At 34.0% G+C, this 12346-nt stretch overlaps 1 protein-coding gene across 1 annotated transcript in view; it reads right to left on the reverse strand.

Moving 5' to 3' along the window:
- Positions 1-12346, reverse strand: part of CNTN5 (contactin 5) — a 519618-nt gene that overhangs the window by 168149 nt on the left and 339123 nt on the right. Inside the window, exons 12-13 of the mRNA XM_073807952.1 lie at positions 6217-6344; positions 3773-3948 (exon numbers count right to left, since the gene is read on the reverse strand). Of these exons, the coding sequence (XP_073664053.1) occupies positions 3773-3948; positions 6217-6344 (304 nt within the window). The remainder of the gene's footprint in view (positions 1-3772; positions 3949-6216; positions 6345-12346) is intronic.

Raw genomic sequence — 12346 nt, forward strand, 5'->3', positions numbered from 1 at the left:
TATTTAAGGCTGAAGCTTATAATGGTCGATTCCTCATTGTAACCTCTGCTTAACCTGCCTGGAATGAATGTAAAGTCTGCCTCATGTTCAACCCCTGCTCCACACAGCTGTCAGAATTATCTTCTTAAAGAACAAATCTGAGTCACATGGCTCCCTGTTGCATTCCAAATAAAACCCAAATTCCATGACTCCGAAATCAGTGCCTTTAACAATGAGGCCTCTGCTGCTCTCCTTTAAATGTATTCAACAAATAGTGACTTATTCTCTACTCTGTGTCGTCACTATGCCATCAGGGCTACATGTTCCTCACTGTTCCCGAGACGTGCTCTAAACTCTCTGCCTCGTCTTTGCTTCACCTGCTGTCTCTGTCTGAAATGCAGCTTCTCCTCCTAACACCTGGCAAAATTCTACCAGTCCAGGTCCAGTTCAAATACCAAATTCTTCTGCCAGCTGTATGTAGAGTTCTCTAGTGATAGCACTGTAATAGCAGATTACCAGCCCACCCTGCTGTCTGTCTCCTTAATCTGTGCTCTCTTAGGGGTGAAAGGCCATGTATTTTAACTTGGATCCTGCACAGCACTTTGCTTGTACAATTGAATCTAAATTAAATCTTGAGAATAGCCTCACTAATTTGCCACCTTCAGTTAACTCATATCATTGCCAAAAAAGGGATTTGGGTGAATTGGATCAAATGTTTACAGACTAATTGATTGTTTGGACCCTTTGAACAGTGGCTTCAATAATGGATTCACTCCAAAAATCAGTCAAATTTCTGGGTTTGTAAAACATGGCCTAAGTCAAGAGGCAAGGGAAATAGAAGCATTTTCATTATAGATTTCAAAGCAATAGCTATTATTCTTTTAACCTGATGTGATTATATGTTTATTTATTCACTCTCTTGCAGTCCAAAAGCACTCTTTTATTTAAAACATAAATATACCTTGTCTATAGGTGTTATAAAAGTTACACATAAAATTTTTCCTAGAGCTTCATCTGTAAACCAATGGCTGTGTATAAAAGATATCACTATAACAAGTTGAAAGGTAGAGAACTTCATTAAGCTATATTTTGGCACTACAAGATGGAAAGTATCAACACAATTGGTATCTTTTTGGGTTTTTTTTCAGAGATTTGGTTGATTCATTTGACACTATGCAGTGTTAATATACTTGAAATATATACCCCCCTTTCTCCTCTGATTCACCCCCATTCAATCACACACTGGTGGGTTAGGGCCAGGTCAGTTAACCTAAAGAGTACTTCAGTCAAAGGCACACTCTATTCCTGCTTAAGTCCCGAATCCTGCTGGGCTTTCTTACTCTGTTGGACCAGCCTATACCCCTAAGGTCTCATCAATGGCTCTCCTTTGAAACTCAGAGCAAACCATAGATCACCCCACTAGGCTCTCTTCTGAGCCCTGGCCTGCCCTCTTATTCCCAGAGTCTTCAATTGGCCTCTCAAACAGAAAGTATCCACATGACCAGAGGCCTTCCCAAATCTCACTTCCTTATAACACTTTCATCCCTCCTTCTAAAACATGTTATTTCTCAGACATATTATATTTCACAAGGTGAAAGGCAGGATGGGGATAGAATGTTTTTCTTTTTTTTCTCTGACTTTTTCAAGTCACAGAATGGGATTCTCTCCCATGTATGTCCTTGAAGCCAACGAGGACCCAATCAGTGTTTGAGGTAATTGGGGTAGAGGGAATAGACAATTTCTTCTAACTTTGCAGTTCTGAAGCTTCCAAATATTTTAAGTACAAACATATTTCTATTAATTTTTTAAAATAAGCTAAAGTGATATATTCTACATAACCTTAAGCTAAATATTTTTCTCACTTCTCAATATATTAATTTGCTTTATTTTTCTATTCTGGAGTTTATTATCACTGTCTACAAACTGAGCTCAATTTATTATGGCTTGTAGCAATATAGGTTTGCATGGAGTAAGGAGTCAATTTTGTAATTCTCAAGGGCAGGAACAGCATATGTGTAAAGAGTTGACTGCCAACCTTATGAAAAGGATTAAAGGTATTTATTTATACAAATGAATGGACCTGAAACTAAAGTGGTAACATATAAGAGACAAAAACAAGAATTCATATAATTTATCAGACCATTAATTTCTCTACTGATATTTTAAAATAAAGAGGAAGCCTGCTTCTATGAAGAAAAACCAAAATTTAGTTTAGACATATTTTTTCTTTATATCTCTGATCAATCAAAATGAATGTTTACAGGTAATCCTAAGAAGAAATATTTTTGATGGTATATTTTTTTGTTTTCAAATGTAATATTTTTGTGTCATATTTTTCTGGTTTTGTTTTATGACATTCATAGCATAAAAGTTGTTCAAAATTTGAAGCTATTATCGACCCAAGGTAAATAAAAAAGAAAAGTCGCAAATTCGAGGAAAATGAGTTTAACATGATCTAAATATTTTGTATATGACATAACCATTGACAAAATTGATTTATTTAATGAGATGTGAATAATGCAGTTGGGTAATTTTTTCTTATTTATACAGTCTCTCATTAACTGCAAAGTAAATCAGGATGAAAGGAATAATTTAGAAGAAAATGTTTAAGTTACATTGGCAAATGCAACAAAGAAAATTCATTCTTACTATTCTGCTAATACAAATTTATCAAATTCTAGAGTAAGAAGGGGTCTTAGAAATTATCTGGTCCAACTCCCTCACTTTAGTGCTCTATGTGATTAATGCCAAGGCAAATCAGGTGACTGGCTTTTTGTTACACAGCTGATTAAAGACTGAGCTGGGTCTTGACCCAGAAAATTCCTTACTTTGGGTCTAGGACTTTTCCCACTGTATCACATTACCTTTAAAATAAAATTCAATCCAAGCCAAGTTTTATATGTTTGGGATCATTACAGCTGTGGTCTACCAGTGCTTCCCATAATGTTTACAGAAGAATAAACTGATGTTAATAAGTATGTGGCAGCATTTTAAATTGTATTTGTAGGCATAGTTTGTATTTGGATCCACCTCTTTAACCAACATAGAAGAGATATTTCAGCCAAAATCTCTCTCTGCCACCCGAGTTCCATTGCCCTTGTCTCTCTCCATCATTATGTTACTCTTTTATGTTTCAAAAAAGCCAGTGGGGGAAAAGATCATTTTTCTGCTTCTCTGTTAAGACACTATGATCATACTGTAGAATTTGGTTCAAAAGATTTCTTACTCCATTTAGTTGATTGTCACATAGATATATAAAAGATAATACAAGGAAAGATTTGGCAAATGAGAAATGAGCATGTCTGTGAATGTTTGTCTAAGGCTAATCTGCATTTCTGACTTTGGGTTGCATGTTTAAGCTCTATAGCCTGTGACAGATTAAAGAATCTCCAAGAATTACTATTTCTTCAGGAGTAGGACAGGCAGGCTTATTTCATTTATTTATTGTATCGTAATTGCTAAGAATGCTTTAAATAACACTTTTATGTTTATGTAGCCACATAACTTTTGAGAAGTAAGGTGTAAATATTGACAATACTAATCAAATAGAAAAAAATGGCAAAGAAACCAGATCTGCATAATCAAGTATTCCCAATTTCTTACTGGGAGAGTTTTAAATAAGTATTATTTTTGGTTTGACATAACATAAAATAATGAAATAAAATAATTGTTTGAATCAATTTGAATTTTGTCCTAATTTTTCCTTAACATTTCACAGAGAAGAAGGTTTTTACATTTGAGTCTAAATTTCTAAAAGTATTATTACTCAAAGAATAAAATTTTATTAACTTACGGCCCTGATGCTTTCAAAATGTCCACCTTCTTTCTCGAAATCGATAGGCTGTCCTTTCAGTGTCCAGTAGAAAGTGACATCCAAACTAGCATCGTGAATTGCTTTGCAGTTAAGGACAACGCTTTCTCCCACTGTTAACTCTGTTCTTTTAGGAGTAAGTTCTATTCTTGTAGGTTCTATAGAAATAAAAATATGTTAATTAGCATAACGTATAGTTTTCACCTTCATTCTGCATTTTAAATAATAGAGAAAAATTAAACAAGGAATCTATGTAATATAGTTGCTCCAGATACATATCTTTTAATAAACTATTATTAATTGAAATATTACCATTTGGTAATATTACCAAATATTACCATATTAATTGAAATATTAGCATTTGTAGGGAACAGATGATTTAAAAGTCCCTATTCCTGTTAAGAAGTCAGCTTGGATGAAAAAGAGGAAAGACTACATAACTAGAAAGAGCAATTGGTGCTCTGGAAGGAGGAACATTAGAAAAAAGAAGCTGTAGCCTCCTTGTCTACCTTCAAGGATCATCAAGTATAAATAAAATAATTTTTACAATAAAAAATACTTCACATCTAAGGAGGAATAATTCAAGTGAGTTCACTTTAAAGGTTATACAGAGCACCTCCCTTCAAATTACTATCTTAAAGGAGATAAAAACTATACTACTACTACTACTATAACAGCTTGTATTCACTTTATAGTTTACAAAACCTTGTAAGTAGAGGAGTAGAAGAGGCACCTCTGGCCGATTATAAAATATCCCCTTTGATAGACAGTGGATGCTTTAATTGAGATCTAAAAACAAAGGCAAAATATTGACTAGAAATGTTTTTTGAGAAAAAATGTTTACATTAACTATTTAATGATTCAGTTAAATTTTTAAAAAATAGATACATTTTTACTGGGTTTAGAGCAACTTTAAATCAATAAAGGCTAATACCAGCTGTACATCTAAGGGTTAGTTAAGCTAATGATCAAACAACTGCAATATGATATTTATTTTAATAAAGTAGGGAGGTGATGGAGACAGGATATTGATACTTTCTTTTTTCCTAATTAGGTTCCTGATTGTAGATACCTCAAGAAGCCTGACACAGATGAAAAATTATCCTAATTTTCCTATTTCAGCTCTACTGTTTGCAATAGCATAGTCTGATGAAAGACCATGGTTAACCACTGATAAGATCCTTTAATATGTAGCCTCCTTCAAAGCAGTCTCAGAAAGAGCGATACCAGGAAAGGAATGCCACAGTAAATATTAACATTCTGGAAGTCAAATATTCTGTGTGGCATTCTAAATTCTGTCTTCATCAGAGAAGACAGATCATCACAGCATACTGCAGTTTAAACTGTGAGAATTGGAATGTTCTGAGTAACTAAATATTCCACTTAACTCGTGATTAACAGAGAACATTTTTGTTATTATTAAATTTAAAAAGTCTGTGGATCCAGCATTGCCTCACTATGAAAAACGTTGTTTAGCACACACAAGGAATGAGACCTGGACTGGAAGACTGACTTGGATTCCAGTAATGTATGCTATAAGTGAAGACATTTTTAAAATTATGTTACTTCCTTCCCTGGATGTTTGCCTCTTTTCTAAAATATCAGAGTGCTGGCTATTTTAATTACATTTATCTTTCTAAAGAAAGGGGAAAATGAACATTACTATATTTTTTGTGGCCAAAGTATGATTCATTATATACTACATGCACAAATGGAAAAAATTAGTGATATACTTCATCGTGAAAACTATTCCTTTACCAAATGAAGAGAATGTCTAAGATAGGAGATTTTCTTAGTACTAAACAATGACAGGTAGTCTCAAAAGCATGTTCTAGACTTGGAATCTAGTTCACTTTAGAACTAGAAAACTAACTAACTGTTAGAAAACTAACAGAAACATTTAAGCATACTAAAAAGTTACAGTGTATAAAAATTCCATTGATGCAGAAATCAAAGAGTAGCTCTGATGTCAGTTCATTGATGTATATTTCAACACCACATGTTCATGTCCTCCTTTTGCTACTCTTTTTTTTTGCCCCAAATCCCCAGTTGAAGTGGTAACAAAGGAATATTACTGATTGATGCTAAAATTAATCTTGATTCAGGAAAATATTTTTATACTGTTGGTATACTTTTAAATTTTGAGACATCGACTAAAACTTCAGAAAGCTTTCTTTACCCTCCCACATAGTGTGTTCAGAGCATAATATTTAAATTTCTACCAACAAGGTGTTCCTTTCTTCATAGTCCCCTAAATAATGGAAAGGGACAATTTGACTGTGTTAGTTCTTTGTGTACAATATATTTCTTGAACAGGAACATGCACACACATATATGCAAATACACATACATGCATGTTATATTTATTCACTTTCTGATAAGGCCATGAAACTATGCTTATAAAACATTTAGCCACATTTTCTTACCTTTCACAGAAACGGAAGCTATGATTTCAGCAGAACCAAAGACATTTTCCCCTTGGCAAACGTACTCTCCCTCATCTGATTTAGAAGCATTTAAGATCCGTAGACTCCCGTCTGGAAGAATAGCTATTCTGAAAATTATTAAAAAGGTTTTTTTTTTTTTCCTGTTTTACTGCAAATCAAGTAAGTGGTAAGAAACTCTCATGAAATCTGAAACCACTTCCAAGTAATAATAAATAAGGTAAAGGATCACTGTGAAAATATGCAGTGATAGTAGAAATGTTTTGCCCTTCAAGAAATTATGCAATAAACCCACATAACACCTTCTTATATTTAAAAAGGTTAGGGAGTTACAGGTTATTTTTCTTTTGACAACTTTATGACAGTTCCTTTTAAAACTTGTGGAAAAAAAGGTGACCCTGAATTTGATTATTAAAACTTATACTATCACCAGTGTTATTTTAATATTAAGCTTGAGGTATTTCACCTCAAACCAAGAATGACCTCAAAAATCAAATATAAAAAGAAACATCATAAAAACATAGAGGAGGACAAGTACAAACATAAAATTAATTGTATACAGCCTCGAGATGATTTATGGTGGTTTCTCTGCAGTGCAACCCGTGTAGCAAGGGCATGACAGACCTGATACCTGAAACCTGGGCTGCTCGTACTGCGCTTTTCAAACATAAAAGCATGACATCTGAGTTTGCATTTGGGCTCTTTCAAGACCTTTATCAAAACTGGATCTTGAGTCTTATATGAAGGTGAGAAATTAAAGCATTATTAAAAATTTTTAGAAGTTCTGTGAAAATGAGGTTGACATTCAGTATTACCATATTCTCCTGTGTATTCATCATTCCAGAAATATAAGGATATCAAACTTAATTAGAATTTTTGTCCTTTTCTCCTTCTTATGCTCCTGAAGTATAACCTATTATTTCACCAGTGCATCGACCTACTGAAGCAACCCGAGACATAACAGAAATGGCTGTTGTGATTTTATTTGATATGCCACTAGAATTTAGACTGACTTAGGAAAGAGGAAGTAACAGTATGTTCTACTTTAGGTAGAAAACTAAAGGTCTCACTGAACTTAAAATCCTAAAATTGGATCCTCCTAGTTCTGAAAAGAATAGTTTATTGCAGGGCAACATGATAATATTAAACTATTTAAGATACAAGAATAATGGCTAAATCAGTTTATCAACATCCTTTATGTTATTTTAAAATATGTATTCAGTTTTGCCAATCAGTCCAGAACTCATGGTTATGGGCAGCATTGAACTTTTAACAATTGGATTAGATTCTAGGCTGCTGAATATTGCTTATTAATTTATACTTACATATTATTATCCATAAAGAGACCAGTTTACTGTTCTCAATATGGATTTTCAATATGGATCAAATTTGATTTACAATGTATGAGAAGGGAGCCAAATTTAGAAGCAAGCCAAACTAGGAATAGAGGATTTGACTGTAATTTATGTCTAGCAGGGATATTAATGAGACATTTGGAAAACACAGTGGTCTCTGAAGTTATATAATCCATTTAAGATGGTCAATGAAAAATTCTGTTTGTTATTTAGATAGCACTATTTCTATAAAAATGGAATATATGTACTCATTCCATTTCAATCACAAAGATACACATGCTACAAAAAGATTTATTTGAAAACAAAGATTATACTTTTTATAAACAAATAAGCTTTCTCTTGTGAGAATGACACACTTTATTGAAATATAGTTAAATTACTACAGTTTGTGCAGATTATTAATATTGTGAAAATGTCTACATTTTACTGACTGGTGTAAATTCTAATCTAGCAGGTGAGAAGTTTGGCTTAAAATGTCACCCCCTTTAAAGAAATAAATGTATCTTAGAAAAATGTCACCCCCTTTAAAGAAATAAATGTATCTTAGATATTGGTAGTATTTTAGCTCTTAATTTAAGATAAGTCCTTTCTCACTGACAGGAGGCAATATATTACAAAGATAGTTTATGAACACTCCTGTACTTTAGGCCACTGATCCACTTGGAGGATGAAGAATTTTGAATACCATGGTGTTTTTTACCTGTCAAGTGACAATGTCATTTAACCAAAAGCCTGTCTACTGATTCAAGTTTCAAATCCTTATCAGATAAGCTCTTTTTTTAATTTAGAAAAGAAAAAAATAGAATAGACAATGAATGCAATTTATATTATAACATCTGGCTATTGCAAACAAATACTGAGATAATTGAATACTGAATTAATATTTCTTTGCAATTTCCAGCTTCTTTGTCTTCTGCCCTATGTTATTACCATGTGACTCCTACATTTGGAATCTTCAGATTTGTAGACTAATTCTTCTGAGACATCCTTGAACTTGGAATGGGGTAATAAGGGAGTGGTAAGGTGACGGTCCGTTGTGGACAGGGAGAAATTTTAGAAATGCAAACCAGCATTCTAGCACTTAGTATCAAGGCACATTTACTCTCTTCTGGTCTCTAAATTTCTCCACAAGTTTCTGCCTCGACCTGGAGGTGTCTTGGTTCTCATCTTGCACTTAGTTACTGGATCTTTGCCTTGGTAACTTGCCCAATACCGCAATCTACCTAGTATACCATTGTGCTTACCCTATCTTGCAAGGATTCATTGCTAACTTCCTGATGCCTATCTTGATCTCCAAATTTCAGGATCATTTTCTGGACTCTCCATTTCCATGTTTGGCTTACCTGTCAGATAGTACAACCTATTTTAGACCCTTCCAAGTGCTTGTCTGGGAGTACCATCTATGCACCTGCTGCCATATTATTTAGAGATCATGCTTTGACTTCCAGATTAGATTTTTCTAGTACCCTATCATAATGGATATTATATCACGGAATCATTAATCACTAATTGAGACTGTCTGCTTTAAAGTCAGAGAGGGTTGCGTTCAAATCGCTGCCATTGACGAGTACTTGTATGATCTTAAAATTACTCAGTCTCTTTCCTTATATGTAAAACTATCATAATTATATCTAACTAGTTCTTTAACAGTATTAACTTGATAATATATGTAAATTATTCTATTTTTGTGGTGTGTGTAGACACTAATTGAAAATTTACTCAAAATTTTAAATAAAATTTGTGACAAATTTTTAAAAAGAAAAAGTAGAGAGTGCCAGGGAAAGTTCTTACTATGAAAGCCTCAACTATTTAGGGTGATGAATCTTTTCTGAGTGAAGTATTGCAGTGAGAACTGAAGGATGAAAGAGAGCTAACTAGGCAAAGTGTGGGAAAGCAGAGGGAATGACATTTGTAAGGCCCCCAGATGGGAAAGACCACAAGACCTTGAAGAATGAAATGGCCAATTATGTTGGCATATAAAAAACAGGAGCAGAGAGTGGCTCAAGGTAAGACTGGAGAGGTAGACAGGGAGTAAGATTATGCAGGACCTCTCATACTATGAAAAATATCTGTCTTTATTTTAGGTCAATGAGAGCTGCCAATTTTTTTTTAACAGCTTTACTGATGTATAATAGGCATATAATAAGCTCGCATGTTTAAAGCGTATAACTTTGAAAAGTTCTCACGTATAGATATACAGTCATGAAACCATTAATTAGCATCGTCGAGATCATCAACATATATGTCCCCCTCAAATCTTCCCTGTGTTCCTCTGTATTCTCTCCCCCCAGCCCCTTCTCATACCACCCTTATCACTGGACTACTACTGATCTGCTTTCTATCACTAGAGTAAGTTTTCACTTTTACAAAATTTTATATAAATAGACTCTTAACACTATGTACTCCTTTTGTTTAGTTAATTTCACTCAGCATAATTAAGTTGACATTAAATTGAGTGTCATCCTTGTTACAATGATCAAGAATCAATTCCTCTTCATTGCTGAGCAGTATTCTACTGTGTGTAGATGGCACAACTTGCATATCCCTCACCTTTTGGTGGATGCTTGTGTTGTTTTCAGCTTGTGGCTGCTATGCTGCTATGAAGATTTGTATATATGTATTTTATGAATATTTGCTTTATTTCTTTTGGATAAATACTTAGAACTGTAATGACTAGATCATCTGGTTAGTTTTATGTTTAACTTTTTAAGAAGCTGCCATACTGTTTCCACATGGTTGTGCCACTTTACATTTCTAGCATCCCAGTGTGAGAGTTCTTGCAACACTTGATATGGTCAGTCTTTTTAATTTTAGTGATTACGATAAGCAGGTACTCTAGAATCTTGTTGTTATAAGTTCCATTTCTCTAATGACTGCTGATGTTGAGCATCTTTATATTTGCTTATTTTCCATCTGTATATCTTCTTGGGTGAAGAGAGTGTGAGAATATTTTACCATTTTTATGGAGTTGTTATTGAGGTTTGACAGTTCTTTTTATATTCTATATAGAATTCCTTTTGCAGGTATCAGACTGGCAAATATTTTTTGCCAGTTTCTGGCATGTCTTAGCATTTTTCCAACAGCAGAAGTTCTTGGTTGATGAAGTCCAATCTATTTCATGCTTTATGCTTTTGTTGTTGTACTAAGCAATAGGTTAGGTTTGTTATCTAACCTAAGGTCACAAAGTTTTTCTATGTTTTCTTTTTGATGTTCTATAGTTTTAATTTTTATGTTTATGTCTATGATTCATTTTGAGTTACATTTTGTTCATGCTATGAGGTAGGAATCTAACTATTTATTTATTTAGTATATGGTTATCCAGTTGTTCTGTGCCACCATTTGGAAAAGACTATCTTCTCTCCATTGTCAAAAATTAATTGGCATTCATGTCCTGGCTATTGTAAATAGTGCTGCAATGAATATTGGGGTGCATGTATCTTTTTGAATTATGGTTTTCTCTGGGTATATGCCCAGTAGTGGGATTGCTGGGTCATATGGTAGTTCTATTTTTAGTTTTTTAAGGAACCTCCATACTGTTTTCCATAGTGGCTGTATCAATTTACATTCCCACTAACAGTGTTAAGACGGTTCCCTTTTCTCCACACCCTGTCCAGCATTTATTGTTTGTAGAGTTTTCAATGATGGCCATTCTGACCAGTGTGAGGTGATACCTTATTGTAGTTTTGATTTGCATTTCTCTAATAATTAGTGATGTTGAGCATCTAAACGTCCATCAACAGAGGAATTGATAAAGAAGATGTGGTACATATATACAATATTTATTCAGCAATAAAAAGGAATGAAATTGGGTCATTTGTAGACATAGATGGACCTAGAGGCTGTCATACAGAGTGAAGTAAGTCAGAAAGAGAAAAACAAATACCGTATATTAACACATATATGTGCAATCTAGAAAAATGGTATAGACGATTTTGTTTGCAAAGCAGAAACAGAGACACAGACATAAAGAACAAACGTATGGATACCAAGGGGGAATGGGAGTGAGATGAACTTGGAGACTGGGATTGACATGTATACACTACTATGCATAAAATAGATAACAAATGAGAACCTATTGTATAGTACAGGGAACTCTACTGGATGCTCTGTTGTGACCTAAATGGGAAGAAAATCCAAAAAAGAGGGGATATATGTATATGTATGGATGATTCACTTTGCTGTACAGCAGAAACTGACAAAACAGTGTGAAGCAACTATACTCCAATAAAAAAAAATCCATTAGCTGTACATTACAGAGAAAAACCATGCATTAGGTAAACCTCTTTCCATTATGAGTTATGGTGTTGTTGACCGTGAGTTCAATGTTAATAAATCACCATTATATATTATATCAGATGTCTTTAAACAGACATGCATAAGACAAGGCTATGTACTGACCAGTTGTCCACAAGGTGATCAGAGGCTTGCAGGAACGTAACCCTGTTTTTCCCCCATGAACAATGGTTCAGTATTTGCTAATTCAGTGTTTGTGATGAATTTATAGAACATAGATACACAGAAAAATGAGAATTGACTGTATTTACTGCATGAAGTGATGGAGCGGTCTGGGGGTTGCTTAAAAATAATTCACGGAGGCACAGGGAATTAGGTTGGGGCATAGAGGAAACACATTGATGAGTCGAAAATTGGTGAAGCTGCAAATAGCTGCTCATTAAACTGTTTTCTCTATTTTTGTAAATGTTTGGCATTTCCTTAATAAAAAGTTGCTTTCAAAATCCCTGCCCAAAAGATACATC

Source organism: Tursiops truncatus, chromosome 8 (assembly GCF_011762595.2).
Source record: "Tursiops truncatus isolate mTurTru1 chromosome 8, mTurTru1.mat.Y, whole genome shotgun sequence".
Taxonomy (NCBI): Eukaryota; Metazoa; Chordata; class Mammalia; order Artiodactyla; family Delphinidae; genus Tursiops; species Tursiops truncatus.